Here is a 23,830-nt window from a genome sequence, read left to right as displayed (position 1 = left end):
TCTTTTCGTTTCCATCACGCAAAAACACGCTAAAGATACTTTCTGAAACTGGGAAAACCCCGTGTGAAGCGCTTTTTGCAGGAATGAAAGTACCTAATCGAGCGAAATTACTACACGGGTATGTCTGTGATTTGAATGTAACGGATGCGTTTCCAATCTGGAAAGTGGCAAAACTTTTCCCGGAAAAGCCAAAAAAAAACAATGAGGCAAAGATAAACAATCAGTGAATTTTCATACCTTCGAAGGGAAAGTTTCCAGTGAAGACCTGAATAATTGATTTGTCATTTAGCGCGAGTTGTGTATCTTTTAAGATCGCTTAAGAAATATTGATCGATTGTACCAGAAAAAACACGTTCGTAATCTAAATTATTCTAGTCGATATTACTCCGAAACACTTTTACTTGCCGAAATCCACTTCCTACCTCATACAAGTGGCCATTTCCTGGTATTTTAACCATGATTTCTTCGGTAGGTTAAAAATCTCAACAGATGAAAATTTGACCTCTTGGAAGAATTTTATTTCCCCTTTGTAGCTGTTCGACGAAATGACGAAAAGGTCCCAACCTCCATCTGGTTCATTCAACCGGTCATATCTTATGTACAAGAGCAATCAACCCCCACGACCAAACGGTTCAGCTTCCGTTCGAGTAAAGGACTTTGCCCTTTTCGAGAGAAATTTTTAACTGCCCAAGTGTGTCGAGATGGTAGGGAAATATAATGCAAAAGAAAATACTTAAGTATGTTCCACGTATGAAATTTTGCTATGGTACACTTTAATCGGAAAACAAATGGAGACGTCCAGCTGTGCACCACTGTCGGAGGGGTGATAGTTAAGGAAATGATTGGAACAAGTTTTGTTTATGATTTTATATTATATGAAAAGATGATTTTTTATCATCAAAGATGATTAAAAAAAATATTTTAGATATTATAACAAATATTATAATAAAACCGGAATGTTTCGAATGTTTCAACGAAGCGAAAGGTTAATAATGATTTAAACAAAATTTGTTTTTCAATTATGTTTGCATTTCTTAAAAACATCATCACTTTCATCATCTAATCTTTTTGGTATGAAAATGAAAAAAAACTTTCAATACATGTACGTTCATTGGTACTACATACTGGAAATACATACAAGTTATAGTTCTTGAAAGAGATGCTGTCGCTTCTAGGTGCAAAACTCGACTGAGTGTTTTATTCTTACTAGCTATATGTCACGAATACATTACATTTTATACGATTACATTTTACGATTACGGCGATAGTACAAATACAAATATCTAAATCTAGCGTTACATACAAATAACTAATCCTAGCGTTACGTCTCCCCTCATAGAGTCAAGCGTCCTCGCTTGGGTTTAATTTTCCGGTTTTCCCTACATATTTGGTCATATTTTACGTATTTATTTCTTGAGCCTAGATTTATGGATTTTTATGTTATAATTATCTACAAAAGTTAAGTCGTTGTTCTTATTTACTTTAGATGTTTTATAAGGTTCCTTGTCTTTAGTAATTCGTTGGTTAACCTTCACGTAAACAGCTTGACCTTCAGTTAACGCAGGAGGTTCTGTTAAATTTTGGTTTGCTCCTTCAGTTTTCTTATTTTGTTTGTCAAGTTTAATTTTAACATTTGATTGTAGTTCTTTAAATTTTTGGTAGATTTCTTCCGTGTTTGTTACTCCCTCTAAATTAAATACAATCGCTCTCGGTTTCTTCCCTGTAGCCGAGTGTATAGTATTGTTATAAATATCGACTATGATATTTATTTTGTCATTGAAATCTAGTTCGCTATTAGTAGAGTTCATAGTTCTGTACAGTTCTATCAGTGTCGAATGAAATCGTTCTACAATTCCATTTGAATTACTACAGCTGGCATGGTGGACCTCAATATTCAAATCTTGTAGGAATCCTGTAAATTCTATTGAAATAAATGCCGGTTCCTGATCGCATACTATAGTGTTAGGTCTTCCAAAAATTCTTATATGCTCTGTAATAGATTTCTTAAGGTCAATGATAGTTCGTGTTTCTAAGGGGATTACGTTCGCAAATTTGGAGAAAGCATCAACGATTGTCAACATTTTTCTTCCCTTCATAAAGAAAATATCAATATGAATTTTTTCGAATGGTTTTTCTACGCAAACTGTTTTCTTTATCAGCTGCAGTGGGTTTCGATCATACTTGCATCGTTTACAGATTGCACAGTTATTAACTACAATTTTTACTTTTTTTTCCATGTTTGGGAAGAAATATGATTCAAGTAACTGTGCTACATTTTCTTTTATTCCCCTATGCGCGCGCTCGTGAGTTTCCCTAATTAATTTGTCCTGGTCTTCCGTTCTTTTCACATCTGTTACCAACAACGGGGAATAAACCAGTTTAAACGTTTTATACTGACAAAAATATTTCCGATATGTTTCTTGTATAGTTTGTATGATTTCTTTGGGTGCATGAATGCAGTTAGTTCCTTTTGTATTAATCTTTTCACGAAATATAGTTATAATTTGTTTTTCTGAATAGTTCCGCTTAAATATCATAAATCTGTGGTACGTAGGGAACACTTCTTCATGTGATTCGCTTTCATTGCCAATATTCAGAATAATTTGCGTTTTAAACGTATTCGTTGGTTTTTCCGTTGTTCGTATGTAATGGTCATCACTGGCATCTGCCGAGTGAATAGTATTATTAGTATTAATTTCGTCCTTGCTCGCTTCGATTTCATTGGGTTTAATTCGAGATAGAGCATCTGCCACGATATTCTCTTTTCCTGGCTTGTATACTATGTCAAAATCAAATTCGGTTAGCACCAATTTCCATCTTATTATTTTCTGATTTGCACTAGTCATAGAATATATAAGAGGTTGGTGGTCCGTTATTAATGTAAATTTTCTTCCGTATAAATACGGTCGAAAATATTTCACGGCCCAGACTATAGCTAACAACTCTTTTTCTGTTGTACAATAATTTTCCTCGGTTCTGTTTAAGGTCCTGGATGCATAGGCGATAGGACGATCCTTCCCTACGGTTCCCTGTGACAGTACAGCGCCGATCGCGAAATCACTTGCGTCTGTTGTTAAAATAAATGTTTTACTGAAGACTGGGTATGCCAAAATCGGATCCATGGCTAGCAAAGATTTACATTTCTCGAAGCATCTTACTTTATCGGGAGTAAAGATGAATTCATTATCTTTGCGAAGTAATATTGTTAGTGGTCTAATAAGCTTGGCAAAGTCTAGAATAAATCGTCTGTAGTATCCTAATGTTCCAAGAAATTGCTTTAGTTCTTTTGGATTTTTTGGTATCGGCCAGTTTTGTACCACTCCAATTTTATCTACGTTAGGTTTCACACCTTCTTTAGTGACTGTATGGCCTAAAAACTGCACCTCCTTCCTGAAAAAATTGCATTTCTCTATGTTTATTTTCAATCTAGCATCTTTCAGTTTTTGTAAAATGCTCCTTATGTCTTTTACGTGTTCTTGGAAAGAGCTAGAGAATATGATGATGTCGTCCATATAGACGAGGCAACATAATCCTATGTGTTCCCTTAAAACAGTATCCATCACTCTTTGGAAAGTAGACGGTGCGTTTTTGAGTCCAAAAGGCATCCTTGTGAACTCATACTTCCCTGAGCTTACAGCAAATGCAGTCTTTTCTATGTCGTCTTCATCTAATTGTACTTGATGGAAGCCTGCTACAAGGTCTATTGTAGAGAAGTAAGAAGCTCTCCCTAGCCTGTCCAAGATTTCAGTGATATCCGGTATGGGGTATTTATCCGAAATGGTTTTTTCGTTCAGTTTCCGATAATCTATGACTAAACGATACTTTTTCAAACCCGTTGAATCTTCTTTCTTCGGTACAATCCAAACCGGAGAAGTGTATGGAGATATGGATTCACGAATTATACCTTCTCTAAGCATTTTCTTCACTTGATCTTGTACCTCAGATTCAAATATCTTAGGATATTTGTATGATTTAGTGTGAATCGGAATGTTATCAACTGTTCTGATTCTATGTTTAATCTTATGAGTGAATGATAGCTTATCATCATCGAAATATAAAACTTCTGGAATATCTCGCAATAAATTTGTAATTGCCTTGAGTTCAAACTCAGCAAGGGAGTCGTCCTTTAGTTCGAAGTTCTTGTTAATTTTTACCTTAGGTCCTTCGTTTTCCAGGAACTCATTGTCAATTATTTCGATTTCATTTAGATTTATCTCGATATTTTTGTCCGTGTTATTCTTTAACGCTATAACTGATTTGTTTCCCTTGCTTGTGTAAATGCCAGGTAATATGGAAAACGTACCGTATGACTTTTCTTCTTCTATAATGAAATCCCCATCAGTTACGGTATCTATTGTCAAAAAATGCGTTTGAAGGGCATTTAAGGTTGTTGACGGATTTCCTATAAATTTCTTATGCAGCGCTAATATTTTACGTCCTATTTTCAGCGTATTGTTACGAGTATCCAAAACTGCGTTGAGGTTTCTTAACGTTTCATAGCCTATTAACCCATCGAAAAAATTATGGAACGAATAAACGTAGAATTTGATTTTTCTATTTATACCAAAAATGTCAAATTGTACAGATTTCAAAATTTTTTCACTTTCTTTTAAACTTCTCACAAAGACATTTTCTTCGCTCATGCAATTCTCCAAATTTACGTGTTTAGGTGAAATATAGTTTTTGTTAGCACCTGTATCAATCAAGAATTTAAGAATTCCTTTTGTAGTAAATATTTGTAAGTATGGAATAAAGTTATTATTATTCAAGTGTCTGACCTTTCTCCTAAAACCATGTGAAAATTTAATTCATCTGACTCATTATCGACCGTTTTATCATCGGTTTCCGCGTTGTTAATTTGCATTCTAGATTTGAGTGTACGCATTGATACGTCATCATTCGTTTTTTTTTCTTGAAAACTTTTGTTCCTAAACTTATCTGACCACGGTTTATCGCTTTGCGTATTTTTGCGATTACTATACGATGTTGATGGTGTTTCGTTGTCATACTTTTTTCTCCCACGTTCTTCTGTGTTAGTCTGTTCTAGCTTTCTCCGATAGGAAGCATTCGTGTATTCGATGGATACCGAATAGGCTTCATCTAGGTCGTTCGGCTTACAGCTCCTCACATACGACGATAACGTTCCCTCAAGTCCATCTATAAAACGTGTGAGTGTGATTACACCAATCAGGTGATGTACTGCTGTAGTTGAATTTTTATATTCGTCTGCAGATGCGGTAATCGACCTTATCTTTGTTTCGAGTTTTTTCAAACTGTTGTAGTACTCTGCTAGAGATTTCTTTCCCTGACGCTCGTAAAACAGTTGTTGTATGTGTGAGGTCAGATCCCTTTTGTCGCCAAATGCGTTCGTTAGCACGTCTTTAATTTCTGGCCACGTGCTCACGTTTCCTGCTGCTATTACCGCTTCCCTAGCTTGACCAGTGATTTTGCACTTTACTGCTCGTACTAACTGATCATACATGGGCGATCCTTCACGATTTTTGAACAAAGCCAATGCAGTTTCAGTATCCTCAATCCACGCTTGCGTTTCACTTTTGTTTCCATCAAAATTTGGTAGATTACGAACTGGATCGGGCGTTCTGTATGATAAATAGGGGTCATCTGCTTTTGCTTTTAACCGTTTCATCTCTTCCAGTAGATCATTATGCGAGTTCGTCAGGAATCGAATGTGATTTAGCAGGTCTTCTTGGTTGCAATTGGGCTCCATGTTTTGCGTTCTTTTCTATTATCACTCTATTCTCACTATTACACGCTATACTCACGCACAGTCCAGATTGGTGTGTGTTGCGTTCTCTCGATGCGTGAGGCTAAGAGCTTCTTTTTTTTTTTTTTTTTTTTTGGGTCGATGGTCTTCCTTCCTTTTGCGTTAGCACGGCGTGTTTGGGACGTTAGCTGGAACAGCTGCTTCTCTCCGCGAATCAACTGATATTCGCTCAGTGATGGTGTAAACCGGGATGAGATGACTTATGCTTATTACCAGCAATTCGACTTTCGGCTGCGCCAGTTATAGTTCTTGAAAGAGATGCTGTCGCTTCTAGGTGCAAAACTCGACTGAGTGTTTTATTCTTACTAGCTATATGTCACGAATACATTACATTTTATACGATTACATTTTACGATTACGGCGATAGTACAAATACAAATATCTAAATCTAGCGTTACATACAAATAACTAATCCTAGCGTTACGTACATACATACATACTGGAAAAAAATAAAGTTTTTAAAAAATATTATTGAAAATAATTAAGAGAACAAAAGCATACGTGAACACAGCACATAGAGACTACTTTTATACCACCAACTTATTTTGTCAAATAAAAATATAAAACCTGACATACCATGTCCACATGGGAAGGAAAAAAAAACCCCTTAGCGCAATTCGGCAGCTTCACCTACCGAAACCGTCTCATTTCCGGCTTTTCAAAGCATACGGCAGTGTAAAAAAGAAAATTTCCCTTTTTCCCTTTTCCGCTTCATTCCATTCCCTCTTGTTCCGCTGTTCGATCCGGGACGTCCTGGGGTTTAATTTTGCAGTTGAAATTGAAAAAAAAGAACGCACTACCCGGACGAAAACAACATACGGCGACGGTGCATAGCAGTCGGCCGACCGGCTCTTTAGCGCTTGTGCAATGTCCCGCGGCGGCACGAACGGAAGGATTCGAATGCATCATAATTCTTCCGAAAGGAAGTCCTTGCTGCCGTTAGTCCGCACTCCTCGGCATGGGACCGATTGATCGTTTGGCGGAGATTAACAGCATAAAGCATAATGGGGGAATCCCGAAACCGGGTGGGGTATTTTAGGTGATTGCTTACTGCTACGGCCCGCTACGATTATGGTCTTCTAATGCGGTGACGAAGGCAACATAAACACTTGCACGGGTCACACATGAGCGAGGGGTGGTTTTTATTTCTGATGCCTTTTTTTCCTTTCTTCCTTATTATCCACAGGACCTTTCTTTGCGTCCTTTCATTTTCATTTCATTCCTAATGCCCCCTTTCCAAACCACTAATCGTGACGTACGGTTACGGACTGTGGCGGGGTGAATAAAAATAGAAATCAACACAAAACGGGAGAGGGTCCTGTTTCGTTTTTTTTAAAGCGCAAAGAAAGAAATCCTACCACACCGGCGAGGGGTTTTAGGGAAAAAGCCAACGCAAACAAAGGTTGGTGCTAAATGTCGCTCATGATGTGGATAGCGGTACAAGACGTCCGATCATAAATGCGTTCCTCTGTTACGCGGCAATTTATTCAATGCGCAAGTACCTCATAATAATGGTGAAATATCATTTTTTTGTTTCGGATATTCAATGAAAACACAACGCACAATACCGAACATCCGAGAGCCCGTTCGAGATGGATACGGTCCTTTCATGCGGGATGGTTTTTCGCGTGTTTATGAAATTTATTTGCCCTTCATCAAAGTGGGATGACAATTTTCTACTGACCATGGTAGCGGAAGCTGAACATGGCTGCATTTTTCGGGTCGTTTCAATAGCGACAAGTGACTTCAAAACCCGTAGAATTCTTGTACAACATATTCGGGGCGCAATTTTATGGCTGTTTTCCTTCTTTTTTTTCACTTTCATTCCGTCGTCGTGCCATCGTGTCGTCTCGAAATGTTTATTTGTCTTTTTAACGTTTCAGCTTTTTTTGTTTGTTTCGTTCGCCACTTCGGATTGATTGCTGTCAGCTGTTTGAGCGGTTTTGATGACGGAGAATGATCGGGGTGGCATATTGGGTGCCTCCATTCGAGGTTATGATCTGTACGCTTCCGCATCCGCGCGGTGGTTCTGGGTTGGGCTCGATAGCACCATAAAAGTGGATGGTTTATTTGGACGGAATGATTTCTACTGGCTGTTAAGTGAACTATAAGGGCAACCGTATGACGCATTTTATTCCGTGTACGCAGGGATGGGGTTTTTTATACTTTGGTTTGGAGTGTGGAAATTCCTGGAAGTGTGGAAAATACACACGAAAAATCTAAGGGGTACCGATTGTTTTTTTCTTCTTCTGTTGTTCATAAACAACGAAACTAGTTGTATCGAGTGCATTAAAATATAAACACATTATTTGTTTACATCCATTTCGTGGTTCTAGTATTTATGCAAGAAATGACAGATGTTGTCGTCAGTAGAAAATGAAAATTTTGAAACATGGATTAGATATATTATACTTTAACTTGTTGTTCATTAAAGTTTTCTTAATGTTGGTTTTTTATATCTGTTTTGCATTTCTGATTTCAGGACGTGTTTTTTGTTATTTTTCAAGATTTTTTTAAATGTTTTATGTGTTTGTTTTATATATTTCTAAATGTTATTGGTTTGTATATTACATACTCTGTTTGAAAAATATTTTACATATATTTAATATAAGCATTTATCTTGCTTTAACAAAAGAAAATATTTGATTCAGTTTCGTTTTCTTTAAATTTTATTTTACGCACAGTTTTTGCGAAAACAGGGAATCGATTTTAAGAACAGTTGTCAAACTATTTTCAATTAAGCTATTTTTTTCTTTAAAGAACTTATAATAAATATATCTCTAACGTATAAAATTAGTATTGGCATGATTAAATACTTAATGATCCCATAAACGTTTATAAAGTTAAAAAATTAAATTCTTCTCTCTGTTCTTATTCTCGAGAAAAATTTTATCCTACTGTTGTTTTACGTGTCATATGTCTTGCGATAGTTCGTGTTTGTTTTTCTGTTGTTTTTGCCTTTTTGTTTTCTGTTTCTATTTATGTCCTTCTGTAGGCTATTTCGTTTATCTCTTCCTTCAGTATTTTATTTCTGGTTCTTTCATGAATTTTATAATTTTTATTTTATAAAAAAAATAATTTAAAAATTTGACATTGGAAAATAAGTCTAGAACGGTCGTTCTTTACCAAAAAAATAGATTGAATAACTACTTTCTAAGATTGTATAAGGACGGAAAAGCCGTATCCTTCTTATTTTACATTGAGTTTTTACGATTTTTGTTTGCTATGTTGTACATATCGAAACATAAATAACAAATAACCGTTTGTTTTCCCTTAATGAACTTCTTAAAAGGTAGTTTTTTACAACTAAGACTACAACATAATGGTACAAAACAACTATTAGGTGTGCCAATACCATCATCATCCGTATTCTTCACGGATTACACATTTAAGCCGGCGTTGATATCACAAAATCCTGCAAATGTTTCACGCTTAACGGCAGGGAAAGTAAAGTAGAGAATCATTAATTTTTACCTATCCAGTTGCATATGTTACGCTTATCAAACGATTTTTTTCCACCCTCGCCATATATTCTTAAAAGCGTGTTTCCATGAACACATTTTCACTGAAAGCATCCAACAACCGTGTCTGCCTTGATAGTCAATCGTGCACACCCTGTAGCCTTAAAACATTCAGCGCCCATTAGGTGTAGCACATTTCGGGCGATGGGCAAACCGAAACCTGCACCTGCAAAAGTTCGCACCGCGTAAACACCCCCAGCACGACCACAAAACCTGATCGGAGGCACTGGACTAGGGATGCAGCACTAGCGGAGGTGGCTTAATTGATGCTCCCTTCAAAAACCGTACAAAAATACAAAACCACGAACGGCTATTCCGGGGCCTGCCTTGTGCAGTGGAAAGCGCATAATTTTCCAATTTCATCGCGCTAATCAGTGATAATTATTGAATGCACTTTCCAGTAACTGGCGAGATGTGGATGATGACGCATGCAAGTGTGATAGTGATCAGAATTTCTTTTTTTTTTTCATTCGTTTTATTCCATTTTAGGAGAATAACATTTTGAGGCACGGTTAGAATAAACGCGGGAAACATAAATGGGGGAAAAAAGGGAAACCATTCTGACGGCCACTGGACGATCAGACATGCGCGACGAATAGGGGAAAGGGACTGAATTCGATGCAGTCTGCTGCAGTGACGATACGGATGGTGGGTTCGGGGTTGTCTCTGCTGTCATCTCCGCATGTTTCGCTGCTCTTTCAATGTTGTACGTTTGAATGCTCTCCACCCGACGGTACTGCACTTTGAAACGCATCAGAGAATGCACGTCTGGAAATGAATATGCATTAAACCTTTTCGCACTAGATTTTGTTGGTTTATTTTCTTTGATATTTTTTTTCCTATTTTATCATGCTTTTATTCCACTTTTTGTTCATCGACTTGAGGGAGGGTGATACTATAAGAAATGGTTTTAGTAGCAAAGTTTTACATTAATTCTTAATATAAAAATCTCGTTTAAGTGATAAGGAGACTTCTTTAAAATAATAAATTATTTCTAAATTTCAATCAATCAAAGGCCATACCACAATGAGCCGTCAAATTGGAATTAAATATAAATAAATTATCAAATGTTAAAAAAACAAAATTTTAATAATTTTAAGGGCACAAAATATTTATAATATTTCATCATCGAAAGAATATTACCATAAACAACCAAAAAGGCTTCAAGTTATGATTAATGAATTGCAACTGGGAATGGCTTTCGTAAAGGGAAAAAAGAACTCCAACAAATGGAACCTCCGAAATGTGACCAGGATCAAACAAATAGAGCAACCACACCCTTCTCTAATATGGACATAAAAGTGTGTAGGGAAGCGAAATCGTTTGAAATCAAATTAAGCTTGTTTTTTTCTTTCGTACTACTCGTTGTTGTTCTCGCCGGCCATCATCAACATACTGTACAGGTACGGCTATGCTCGTGGCTGTTGCTGTGAGGGCGACAACATAACATCAACGAAAAATAAATGCGCCTGTGAATGTTTATTTAAACGAATAATTTATTTTATTTATCCCTCCACGTGGTGTGCGTTTGAACTTTCCATTACCCACAATGCAGCGGAAGGCATTCGCATGACATGAAGGCTGTAAAAAGGGGAGGTTTTTTGGTCAGTTGCAGGTCGAATATATGCTTTTTTTCTTTTAATTCCTTTCTACCGTTGGTGACGTTTGTGCAAATTTTCCTACAATCCAAACACCGTAAAACATGCCAACCAAATCATCTGCTCGATGGCCTAATGGAAGCTTTTAGAATTAGAATAGGAAATTTGATAGACAAAAAAAAACCATTTTAATAAACACGTGAATGCGCGTGCACGTACGCAGCATGCAAAATGTATTAGAATATTTCACGCTTTGAACGTGTTAAGCGATTCTACCGGTTGTGTAAATCCGAATCCATTCCACAGTCTCTACTGGACGGGAAATTGTAGATTGGAGGATGTGCGATCAATTATGTGATTGTATGATTGTATTAGTAATCACTTTTTAAATCCTCAAAATGTTCTATATTTTAATTGCAATCGTTTCAATTTAATTGAGCTTGTGTGACGACGAATTCCACCTTGCTCACAGAGGGTGAGGCTATAAGTTTGGGAACTCTGTGTACAACTACAGGAGATCTTAGAATTCTGGTCTTCGTTCATTTCGTTACCCGTGGCATTGGGGTGTTCAGTTCTACTCAAAAGAAAACGATCACGAAATAGAATTAGCTGTTGATCCAATCCTGTGGCGATGTGTTCTGCTATCACTATACTATCTGTTCGAATTCTATTACTAATTTTTGCATGCTTCAAAGATTTTTTTTATGCATTTATACTTGGTTAGAGATAGTTATATTTACATAAAACGATGCTTTAAACATAAATTAAAATTATTTTTGAACAATTATAATCACTCCAAATATTAGTCGATATTGATTCAGACGTAGTGATCAAAACTTCGAAACTCACTAAACATCATTTGTAATAAACAAATAAACTGCAAAATCTGATGCAGCTTCACGATGTTCATAATTAAAATGTGATGCTAGTGGGAATAAAATAGAATTGTAATTAGAAGAAAAAAAAACAATAATAATGCATGCGATAGAAATGTCTGAATAAGATACGTCTTTTCATATGGAAATCCTTTGTGCGGAGAAATTATCTACACCAGGAGTTGCTTGAACGATAGCCGACCAGAACGATGGATTTCTTTTCATTCAGCTTTCTAGAAGTCAAATAAGATTTTCTATAGGATATGAACAGATGTCATCCAGCAACTATGTGTGCAAGGGTGAACCGGTAGTTAAAATGAAGCAACGAAATGTCATCGTTTGGATAACTTACATCTATCACAGAACTTCCCGGCGAATACAAAATAAAACAACCTACCACGAAACGCTTCTTACACCGTCACCATCACCGTCTAAAGGGTTCTAAGCCCGTAATTATCACGTGTGCTACATGAAGTATGTGCGGCCCGGTATCAAAAACAGGTCGAAATGGGTGGAATACATTACACTTGCTCGCCCCGCGTGGTCACCTTTCGGCATACCGCTCCTTCGTTTCTGCGCTTAATTAAACAAACACCCGCTACTGGCCAAACTTTGAAATGCCCCTCGTCCCGTGCACGATTTTCATTAGTGCAAAACCCATTGATCACACACAGCAAGCATACATTTTCATAATCCTGCTCGGACGTAAGGTATAATTTCTCCCTTCCTGGCGCTATCCCAACCGTCGGTCGTACGCACCGTCCGGATATAGGGACACGGGCAAACCAGGCCGGTACAGCGAAACGTACAGCGTCCAGCGTATGGAAAATGGATCGAATGGCCACGGTTGGCCTATTTGCATGCATACGATTGGGGTAATTGGCTGAAATACGGTTTTTTTTTCTGGTGCCCCGCATTACTCCTTCAACCGCGAGTTCCAATGAAACCGATGACTCAATTCTTGGTTTGGCGCCTACAGAGCTCGCCTACAAAAAAGGGGGTAGATGTCTTCTGCGGGCACCAATTGGGTCCAGCGTTTCGTGTGTGCAACTGGCCGGCCAATTGGTGGTAATGATTTATGCTTGTCGCATATTTATCGGTACCATCGGCTATTATGTTAGGTTCATTGTTTTCTTCGCATTCAATTAAGGGAGTCAACATTTTCAGTCCAGGGGTGTGGGCCCACATTTCCATTCTACCGAAAGGGGTGTTTAAATTTTTCTTTTGCATCTTCTATTTTTTTTTTTTCATTAAATCGGCACACAGAACTTGTGCTATTATTTATTGCGAGAATTATACGCGCAGGTCATTAGTTGTTAAATAATGTTCTTTCATTAGCGTATTAGCATCAAGTTTAATTGTCAAGAAAGGTACTAGAATGTCTCTAGAAATGCCTTTCTCTGGACGTCTTCCGGTGATATATTTGGAAGCGAGACCTGTCTCTACACAACAGGACCAGTATCAAATCCCGTCTGAACCGTACCCCTTTACGTGGGACTGATTAAGGGGAATTAAAGTCCAGGCAAGCAGGAAGTCACAGGACAAGACCTCTTAAGGTTTCAGTGACTTTATTGTAGTTTGTGGTCCATCTCAATAACAAATAGAAAATATTGTTTTTCTAATTGAGAAGATTGGGGCGGCCCGGTGGAGTATGCGATAAACGGCACCGGTCCACACGTCAGGACCGGGATCAAACCCCAAAAGGAACGGGTCCCCATAGCAATACGCGGTAAAAATAAGTCTAGTAAGCCAGAAATGACCGGAGTGATCTTGGAAGTCGTTAAAAGCCAACACGAGAGAGAGAAAGAGAGAGAGAGAGAGAGAGAGAGAGAGAGAGAGAGAGAATTATGACGATTGAAACATGAATTTAACTCATAAAAATCAACAAAAGAATTAAATTTTAATATCGACAGATGAATATGCGAAACGTTTAATGCAAACACAGTAAATGTCATAAAATTAATAAGCTACTCACGCTGTGATACATTATATTTCAACCGGTGAGATGTCATCAACAAGTTTGCTCATTAGTTTCAAATCAATCAATTGTAAACTAATTACACCACATGCTGTTCACCAATCAAGTTTTGATCCTTCATGACACTGATTTCCCAATGAATGGGATTTTGCAGGCTCGGCCCACGCTAGAAATAAATTAAATTTAATTTTATTTGTGTTTGTGCGTAAAAAAAGGAACGATCGTAAAAAATCAGCAATACAAAAAGGATAAATAAATCAACAACCACAACGCCCACTGCTACGAACGTAATTAAGTAATGACACAAATTAAGTTGAAACCATACACCCTGAAAATGGAACGCATCCTTCTGCCTACATGTTGATTATCGTTGTTCAAACTAGGCATGGTTTCCAGTTCAGTGGTGATAACAGCATCACACTGATCGTGGATTAAGTTTCCTTTTGATTAAAACATGTTGATTCATCAATCAATTTCAACTGTGAATTGTTTCTTTTTTATTGAAAATGTATACAGTGCGACAAATGTAACTTGGGACAGCTAGAAATTGATCAAATATTTATTTTTGTATTTCTAAATCTTTGCAATGGATGTTTATGAGTTAGTTTAGTACTCTTGCAATATTTTATTAAAATAAAAAAATCACTTTTAAAGTATATTTCCAATCCCTACATGTGGAGAAAATGTTAAAACAAAGTGGTAATTTTACCAACTAAACAGAAAACTGTACAGTTAAATAGAACAATTTTACAATATCGATTATTTTTCTAAATCATGTTAACATTTTCCTTGTAGAATTACCTCATTTTGTCTATCTGGAGTTGAATATTCAAATCATAAAACTATTTCTGAAGAATGAAGGAGCATTTCGGTTTACTAATTTACAGTTAAAGTTATAGTTTGGCAAAAGCACAATAGTAGAATGGCGTTTTTCCATTTTTGTATGCTCAAATGTATTTTATATGTATATGATTTTATAAGAAAAAAAGCAATAAAATACGTATTTAGACCTTCATTTTTGGTTTCCTTTGTTACTAATAAAAACTTTCGAAAATTATGGAAGTAACAGTAACGTTCGCGTGCATTTGTATTACTTGTAGAGATCCACGTACAAAAAGGTTTTGTTTTGTGTTTGTAAAAATTCATATTTGTGCTATTAAATATTAGTTTTAGAATTTGAAAAGGGTGATTTATTACCTTTCATTTGCTAAAGTTATTCACTTTGATCTTTGACAATTGTTTTAGCTTACAAATATGTATACGCGATCGCTCAATTTCCACAAGTCCACGGATTTACGTTTGAGCCACTGTAGATTGGAAAGCTATTGATCGATTGATTAAAAATTAAGGTACTTTTTTTCTTCCTTTCCTAATTTAATGACTATTTCAAACTATAATATAACCACAGAATAAATTTTCATTAATTGGTATCTTCAAGGATTCCTATGTTGGTATCCTCAAGGATTCATCTATTAACGAAATGACTTAGTGTAGTCGTCTCTAAGCTAATTTGAAGTTTGTTCACCCATGACTATCTTACATAACCGTGTTTAGAAGACGACATAATAGACATAGAATATTACAAGAGATGTCATTGGTGTTAACTACAGGACATGATCGGACATGGCACTCCGAAATCTGGCGGTCGTGACATAAGATCATGACTGAATTTTCTTTCGGACCATGAATAATAACTCAATGGAAAACTTATTGAAAAATTCAAAAATTTAACTTAGTTCAATTAAAGATTTTTTTAATAGCAACACTTTTATGAAGGAACCAACCGAACGATATATTTAATGTCTTTAGTTTCAAAACGAGTACTGCTTTTCTTCTACCGCATGGTAAATGACAAAAGGCAAGTGTTGCCATTTTTGGAAATTTCGTCAGCTATTTATGGTTATATTTTGTGCTGCTTTAATCTATCAGTTGTTTACACTTTTTCTTCCATCATTCCAACGGCACTTCACGTGTGTCGATAAGTGCGTGACTATTTACCATTCTACCGTATCAACTATCGGTCCGTAGGCACACGAACGGAATGTTGCTTTTTTTAGGTTCTCACCTGCAATGGTAGTGAATCATCCGGAATAGTTTTTGAGGCAACGAAGAAATGTATTTGATCAAGCGTTAGTGGCGATTCCTGGTGATTGCCAGTGATAATCTTAGTCTTTATAAGACAAATACCAGCGGTTCTGAGCGTTCAGTGTTTTCTTGAACCTCCATTAGTGCGTATACTCTTCTGGTGGTTAGCAGTAATGCAGACCAGTAGTATGTGGTTCGGTACGGTAGTGGTGCTGCTCATCGGTTGCAGCATCACCATCATCTGTGTTGATGTTCAGCGTTGTTCCTGCGTTACCGGACCGCCCGACTATCTCTGTCCGACGGCACCCTTGCTGCAGGTGTATCTCACGCACGAACTATACTGCACACGGTACTACAAGTGTACGGATGGGCGAGCGATCGAGTTCCAGTGTCCTTACGGGTTGTACTTCGATTCGGTGAACGATACCTGCACGTGTGATTTCACCTTGTGCTACCGTACCGATCCCTGCATACAGTTCGTCGACAGCTGCCGTTGCTGTGCCCAACAGTTCGACAATACTGGGCTGGCTCCAGAAAATTTTTACGTCTGCTATAATGACGGATATGCCGTAGCGACCACCTGTCCGGAAGCGTACGATCCTTGCAACGATGAAACCATACAGTTGGAGTTTATAAATGGAAAGTGTGAAGTACCACCAAGTAAGTTACTGTTAATGTTTCAATTTCACATGCGATGAAAATAACATGCAATGAAAATGTTTCATTTTAGCACCTCCGGCGGCATAATAAGCGAGAACTGCGCTATCAGTTTGTCTGCCTGGTTTATATTTATTTGGTATCATCTTGTCCTTTCCCAACTGTCATTTTACTGATAAAAGAATGATTTAAAAAATGAAATGTGTAACCAATTGTCATCATTGCGATATTATCCTTACGTACATAATAAAGCTTAAATTTATATAAATAATAAACAATGTATTTAAAACAAATTCTAACCTTTAATTAATAGCGATAAGATTATGTACAAGTTTACTCACAATAATGTACTTTTTTAGGCTTTGTGAAGCTTTTTAGTTAACTTGTTTTTAAACAATTTGTTAGCGAATTTTCATAATTCTTTTGATTATCTCAAAATGACGAAATATTTTTAAGTCGTATTTTTAATTCTACATTAAAACGTACAAAAGATGTAACACTTTCATGCTTTTGAAACTTTGTAACAACATATAATCACAACGATGTTTAAAATTCCACACGTTTCCATTACGCATACGATACGGAAGCACCGTCTGGGACGACACTCGGGAATTGGTTTGTGTTTCCTTCCACGGATTGCGTGACATTTTGCTAGAACCGAGGAATGTGTCTTTATCGGTGTTTCTTTATCCAACTCTGAAAGGTGGATTGCTTTCCCTTAGCTGTGAAGCACGAGCAAACAACCAGAAAAACAAATGGTCAACACATCCATTCCGGTTGGGTTTTGTGGCAATTAGAAATGCATACGGTTACGATTAAGAATTATCCACCTTTGTACAACAATGTCACTAGACTAGAGGATGCTATCAATGGGTTGTGTTCCGAAACCTGCCTTAACTGGTGTTTCGTAGCATAAACCCTGGATACAGTATCCGGTTGAAGTTGTAGAAGGCATAACCTGCTGTATTAATATATGATGCAGCATGTCAACAATGTAATTCCACTCTTCGTTTATAATTAATCGGTTTGTTTAACCAACAAGTTGAATGTTTAACGTGTTTACTCTTTTGAAATGCATAGCCCTTTGCTGCCTCTTACCAATCAGCATAGACCGAAGCTTCTGGGTGGAGCAGTCTTGTCTTGTGAATAATCGTTTGCTACGTCGCGTTACGGTACGCATCAGTGATCACATGATCGAGTGGGTGTACTTAAAGTTGTAATGCAAGTAACACCATGCTGCTACTCAGTGCATTAATTCTCACGGACCTACCATAAATTCAACATCCAAGAGTGGGATGTTTTTTTATCTTTCTCGGGATTCCTATTTTTAACCGAGCACATCCCCTTCAAGGTCAATTGAGAAGTCTACAGTTTTTGACGCTTCGAAAGCCGGTACTACCACTTGCCAGGAAAACGTCACTGCCACGGTCGATTTCCTGCTGCCGCATCGATGGAGACCGTGCGGCGTCACAACAGCAATGTGTGTGTGTGTGTGTGTGTGTGTGTGTGTGTGTGTGTGTGTGTGTGTGTGTGTGTGTGTGTGTGTGTGTGTGTGTGTGTGTGTGTGTGTGTGTGTGTGTGTGTGTGTGTGTGTGTGTGTGTGTGTGTGTGTGTGTGTGTGTGTGTGTGTGTGTGTGTGTGTGTGTGTGTGTGTGTGTGTGTGTGTGTGTGTGTGTGTGTGTGTGTGTGTGTGTGTGTGTGTGTGTGTGTGTGTGTGTGTGTGTGTGTGTGTGTGTGTGTGTGTGTGTGTGTGTGTGTGTGTGTGTGTGTGTGTGTGTGTGTGTGTGTGTGTGTGTGTGTGTGTGTGTGTGTGTGTGTGTGTGTGTGTGTGTGTGTGTGTGTGTGTGTGTGTGTGTGTGTGTGTGTGTGTGTGTGTGTGTGTGTGTGTGTGTGTGTGTGTGTGTGTGTGTGTGTGTGTGTGTGTGTGTGTGTGTGTGTGTGTGTGTGTGTGTGTGTGTGTGTGTGTGTGTGTGTGTGTGTGTGTGTGTGTGTGTGTGTGTGTGTGTGTGTGTGTGTGTGTGTGTGTGTGTGTGTGTGTGTGTGTGTGTGTGTGTGTGTGTGTGTGTGTGTGTGTGTGTGTGTGTGTGTGTGTGTGTGTGTGTGTGTGTGTGTGTGTGTGTGTGTGTGTGTGTGTGTGTGTGTGTGTGTGTGTGTGTGTGTGTGTGTGTGTGTGTGTGTGTGTGTGTGTGTGTGTGTGTGTGTGTGTGTGTGTGTGTGTGTGTGTGTGTGTGTGTGTGTGTGTGTGTGTGTGTGTGTGTGTGTGTGTGTGTGTGTGTGTGTGTGTGTGTGTGTGTGTGTGTGTGTGTGTGTGTGTGTGTGTGTGTGTGTGTGTGTGTGTGTGTGTGTGTGTGTGTGTGTGTGTGTGTGTGTGTGTGTGTGTGTGTGTGTGTGTGTGTGTGTGTGTGTGTGTGTGTGTGTGTGTGTGTGTGTGTGTGTGTGTGTGTGTGTGTGTGTGTGTGTGTGTGTGTGTGTGTGTGTGTGTGTGTGTGTGTGTGTGTGTGTGTGTGTGTGTGTGTGTGTGTGTGTGTGTGTGTGTGTGTGTGTGTGTGTGTGTGTGTGTGTGTGTGTGTGTGTGTGTGTGTGTGTGTGTGTGTGTGTGTGTGTGTGTGTGTGTGTGTGTGTGTGTGTGTGTGTGTGTGTGTGTGTGTGTGTGTGTGTGTGTGTGTGTGTGTGTGTGTGTGTGTGTGTGTGTGTGTGTGTGTGTTGTGTGTGTGTGTGTGTGTGTGTGTGTGTGTGTGTGTGTGTGTGTGTGTGTGTGTGTGTGTGTGTGTGTGTGTGTGTGTGTGTGTGTGTGTGTGTGTGTGTGTGTGTGTGTGTGTGTGTGTGTGTGTGTGTGTGTGTGTGTGTGTGTGTGTGTGTGTGTGTGTGTGTGTGTGTGTGTGTGTGTGTGTGTGTGTGTGTGTGTGTGTGTGTGTGTGTGTGTGTGTGTGTGTGTGTGTGTGTGTGTGTGTGTGTGTGTGTGTGTGTGTGTGTGTGTGTGTGTGTGTGTGTGTGTGTGTGTGTATGTGTGAGTGTGTGTGTGTGTGTGTGTGTGTGTGTGTGTGTGTGTGTGTGTGTGTGTGTGTGTGTGTGTGTGTGTGTGTGTGTGTGTGTGTGTGTGTGTGTGTGTGTGTGTGTGTGTGTGTGTGTGTGTGTGTGTGTGTGTGTGTGTGTGTGTGTGTGTGTGTGTGTGTGTGTGTGTGTGTGTGTGTGTGTGTGTGTGTGTGTGTGTGTGTGTGTGTGTGTGTGTGTGTGTGTGTGTGTGTGTGTGTGTGTGTGTGTGTGTGTGTGTGTGTGTGTGTGTGTGTGTGTGTGTGTGTGTGTGTGTGTGTGTGTGTGTGTTCGTACATATCAGTAACGATACCGTCTTCAGAACAGTTATGTGTCAACCTTTAAAATAGATACCGAAACGGTTTACCGTCTGTGCGTTACGATTAATGCCGTGGGCACTTGATGTGACGACACTCGAACCCCGAGGAAAGCATAACCTGTGCGACGGTTGTAAATGTTACCGAGGGCAACAATTGAAGCCTGCTTGCCGTGGTTTGTGTAAAGTATTTTTGGTGCTTCCGTGTTTGGGGTAATAAACGTGATAAACGATGTACCTCTTTTTTTAACGACTTTAGCTGATGTAGAGCAAGTGGTGTAACAACTTAAATTATTATGGAAATGAAGTAAGTAATGCACTGGATTCTTTTTTTTTGTAGCACTACATCCTCAAGAGGTCTTTGGTCTGCCATTTATAGCTTTCTTTGATTTTATTTCCTCGTAGGGAGGGAAATAGTCGGACGGATGGAGGGTACTGGTCCGGATGGGATTTGATATCCGTTCCTCCTGTCGTGTAGAGAACGGTACCATTGTCATATATACCACCCGGTAGCCGATAATGAAGCTCATGTTAATGAGATAGAGCAATACAGGAAATGATGTTAATTTTTTTAGTCTCATTTGTTCGCTGGATATATTGACACACAGTTGTGATTGAAATTTATCCATATCGGTAATATAGATTTTTTTATTAATAAAGAACGGCTTGGCCGTGTTCCTTCCTTACTAACTAATAAATAAGATAGAACACCTTTCACCTTACTTGCGAGGCTTTGTTAACTTTGAGCCGTTTTTTTGAGCCGGACGTTTCGTTGCTAAGTGTTCTTTAGTCTATGTGCAAGGACCTGATCGTAACGCGTGTCTTGATGGTTTTCCATCTCAAGAGTTCCTGGTTGTGTCCGATCTTGGAGGTTCTGATCTCGTTGGTGGTTTCCTTCTTGGGATGTTTGGCAACTTTCCAAAGTCCTTGTATACTGCGTCTGACAAGTCGAATCGAGCAGCCTCGTACTCCACACAAGACCATAGACCTCACCTGAGTCTGGACATCATTCGAATGAACGTACGATCTACTGAGATACAGTGGAACCAAGGCTTCAAGGATACTTTGGGAGTGATCGAATATAAAAACCTCTCCAGCTCATCGGTGTGAGGCTGTGGGGCTCATGAGGTACGAGAAACATATCGAAAAAAGAACCAGATATATACGGAAAGATGTCTCAAACAATGAACTTTAGATTTTTCATATTTCTTTCACGAAGTAATCTGGACTCTTAATAGTCTTCACATAATAACCTTCCAGATAATTATTTATTCCTCAGTTTTGATTTAGTTTTTATTTTTAATTTACTCGCTTCTTTAATGCATTTATTTGTTCATTCTATTGTATGTGAATCATTAAAAGATAATGTCAAAAATATTTTTATCCTTATATCTAATTTTATCAGCAACCAACTTTCTAGCGTATGAAAAGTACGATCTAGACTAGATTTCGTCTCACGTCTAGACAAGATTTCGTCTGTTGTTTGGTCGAGTCTTACCAAGCACCGTATATGGCAAACCTGTACGTTTCTTTATGATGGGATATAAAAAGATGATTGTAATTTCCCGATAACAAAAAAAAACTATATTTCAGATTTTGAAAACCAATTCGAAACAAACAGCAAAACTCAGGCCTGTCGAACAATAATCCAATGGTGTACTGCTTCTTTTGATCAAAGAAATTGCACCGCACAGGGTCAAATGATCGCACGAAATAAAAAAAGTAAAACAAGAAATGCACGATTTGGCACCAAAGATATTCCGGAATGCCTGCAGAAATTACCCACCATTGAAGGAATTAAAGCGAAAAGATTATCGATAAGCGATGGGCCAAATCACTTGATCCGAAGTTCACTGATCGCAAAAAGAATTTGCTGATCGTGCTGTGACTGTGGTTGTCGTGGAGGAAAATAAAAACTTGTTGAGTTTATAAAAATAACTCGATCGACCGGCGTCCGGCAGATCATCCGCGAATGCACGATCAAAACGAACGTACCAAACTTGAGAGCTCGTACCAAAGATGAGTATACACGCCAAGATATCACTTGTGGGATGTGTACATTTATTGGACGTTTCTTCTTCATCCGATGAGCTTTTTTTTCCAGAAACGTTGCTCTCCGATTGACCTACGGGAATCATCTTCTGGACACAGGAATGTGCGCACCTATTGATCGATCCGTGTCGATCGTGTTTCTTCTTGTGGTAATTAATTCAGTCTACCATCCACAGTATACCAGCAGCATTCCCGATCCAACATTGAGTTCCTACTCTTGCCTTGGTTTGGGTTTGGTTTTATGATGTGCCTCACCCCAGACCGGGCAAGGTATTTGTACCGAACCGTAAAATCCAATCAATCGAACCCTATCGTCACCATAAACCAGCATAAACGCTGTGCGTACAAGACGCCGTGGAAACAGCGGAGAGCAGCGTTACAAGCATTTGAAAGGTTGATCAGGCCTGAGCTGGTATAAGCTTGAACAGCAAAACAAAACAACAAAAAAGGCCATAAAAAAGCCTAAAACTGAAAAAGAACACGCGAAGGACAGGAAAAGCTGTCCGGACAACAACGAAACTGCTCGCGATAAACATTTCGATCGTGAATAGTGAGCTTCCAAACGGTTGTCGAACAAAAGTGAACAGCGTGTTTGATTTCCGGAAATTGTGTAGTTAACACTTCTTTTGGGTCAGCTTAACTTCTTTCGGTCAGTGTACATATAAAAAACTACACATATACCGGACAAAAAATACAGACCGAGGGTAAATAATTTGTCGAACAGATCGAGAAATTGATCTCATTAGGTGGGGAAAAAAAAGATTCGGCGGAACTACAGCCTGAGTTTCAGGCTTCAATCTGTGATAATTGGATTTTTATTGCTTCGAAATCGTTAATCGTGCTGGCAATCAAATATTTTGAACCATTCGTATGATGTCTCAATCGGTCCCTGGTCACCAGGGAGTGCAACAGTGGTTGGGTGGTGTTTCCTTCTGTACGGTACACTTCTGCTCTGGTTATTGGCTTTGTGCACGCTCAGCAGGAATCGCAGTGGATATTTTTTGGAAGGTTTGCTGGTGGGAACGATGGCGATGTGCTGCCAATCAGCTCATGCGAATGATTAAATTATCCACGGTTTCGATCGATTACAGATTACGTTTGGAAGATCTGTCGTGAGAATATAAGAAACATGTTAGAGCATATGTGCCATTAAACTATTTGTTGGATACTAGAATGTTATGCTGGAAACGGAAGTTTTTATTTACTATAGAAAATCAGTTTGTATGCTGAGAACAACTGATTTAAGTCCACACATAGAATTGCTCTGGTGGCAAATTGTAGAAGTCACTGTAAGTCATTGTATCTCTCCTATCAATCGTATCATTCCTCTCTTGAAACGAAACTTCCGGTGCCGTTCTAATGATATAACTAGTCTACCCGAACAGTGATGATTATCCAATAAATATCTTCATATTGTTCTGAGTGACTTTATTGTGACACGCCTGATGTAACCAGCATTCTGAGATTAAATACATGCATTTGGCACGTGATGCTGAGGTCATATGTCTGACGTAGACATTTAAGTGTACTATAGATGTTGATAAACTCCAACTCCGTTTCTGTTTGCAACTAATCGCATTGTCCAAACACAAGAAGTAGCAAACTTCATCGTTGCTGAAGAACGTGGTGATCTCACTGAGGACCTTAAAGGATTTCATCAATTTGAGAACTCAAAGCGACTCATTTACTTGATAAAATGTGTACAAAAATTACCTTTGTATCGTTTCCAAGGATTACTCAGCGATCGTACAACAGCAAATTTCCGTAACTCTTCATAAACTAGGATAAAATTTTCATAATTTTCGTATACAGTCGGACCTCACTAGTTGGGATATGATTGTCTACTAACTAGTGAGTTTGCAATTCTATAGTAGTGTTGTTTGGCAGATGTCAAACTGTCATTAGGAATGAAAAAATGAAGACGAAATGCATT

General features: G+C 38.6%; 1 protein-coding gene across 1 annotated transcript; it reads left to right on the top strand.

Moving 5' to 3' along the window:
* The first annotated feature begins 15,485 nt into the window (after positions 1-15,485).
* On the top strand, positions 15,486-20,955 carry LOC125769561 (uncharacterized). Its single transcript, XM_049438293.1, has 2 exons — positions 15,486-16,502; positions 20,690-20,955. The coding sequence occupies exons 1-2, from the start codon at positions 16,016-16,018 to the stop codon at positions 20,953-20,955; spliced, it is 753 nt and encodes a 250-aa protein (XP_049294250.1). The 5' UTR covers positions 15,486-16,015.
* The last annotated feature ends 2,875 nt before the right edge of the window (positions 20,956-23,830 follow it).

Source organism: Anopheles funestus, chromosome 3RL (assembly GCF_943734845.2).
Source record: "Anopheles funestus chromosome 3RL, idAnoFuneDA-416_04, whole genome shotgun sequence".
In the NCBI taxonomy this organism is placed as follows: domain Eukaryota; kingdom Metazoa; phylum Arthropoda; class Insecta; order Diptera; family Culicidae; genus Anopheles; species Anopheles funestus.
Note: the sequence above shows the minus strand (reverse complement) of the source record. Positions and strands in the feature narration are given on the sequence as shown.

Bases quoted from the DNA above. Each gene is read 5' to 3' on its own strand.
- LOC125769561 (XM_049438293.1), top strand. From the start codon at position 16,016: ATGCAGACCAGTAGTATGTGGTTCGGTACGGTAGTGGTGCTGCTCATC. The intron at 16,503-20,689 runs GTAAGTTACTGT...TTCCATCTCAAG, and splicing joins AAAGTGTGAAGTACCACCAA to AGTTCCTGGTTGTGTCCGAT.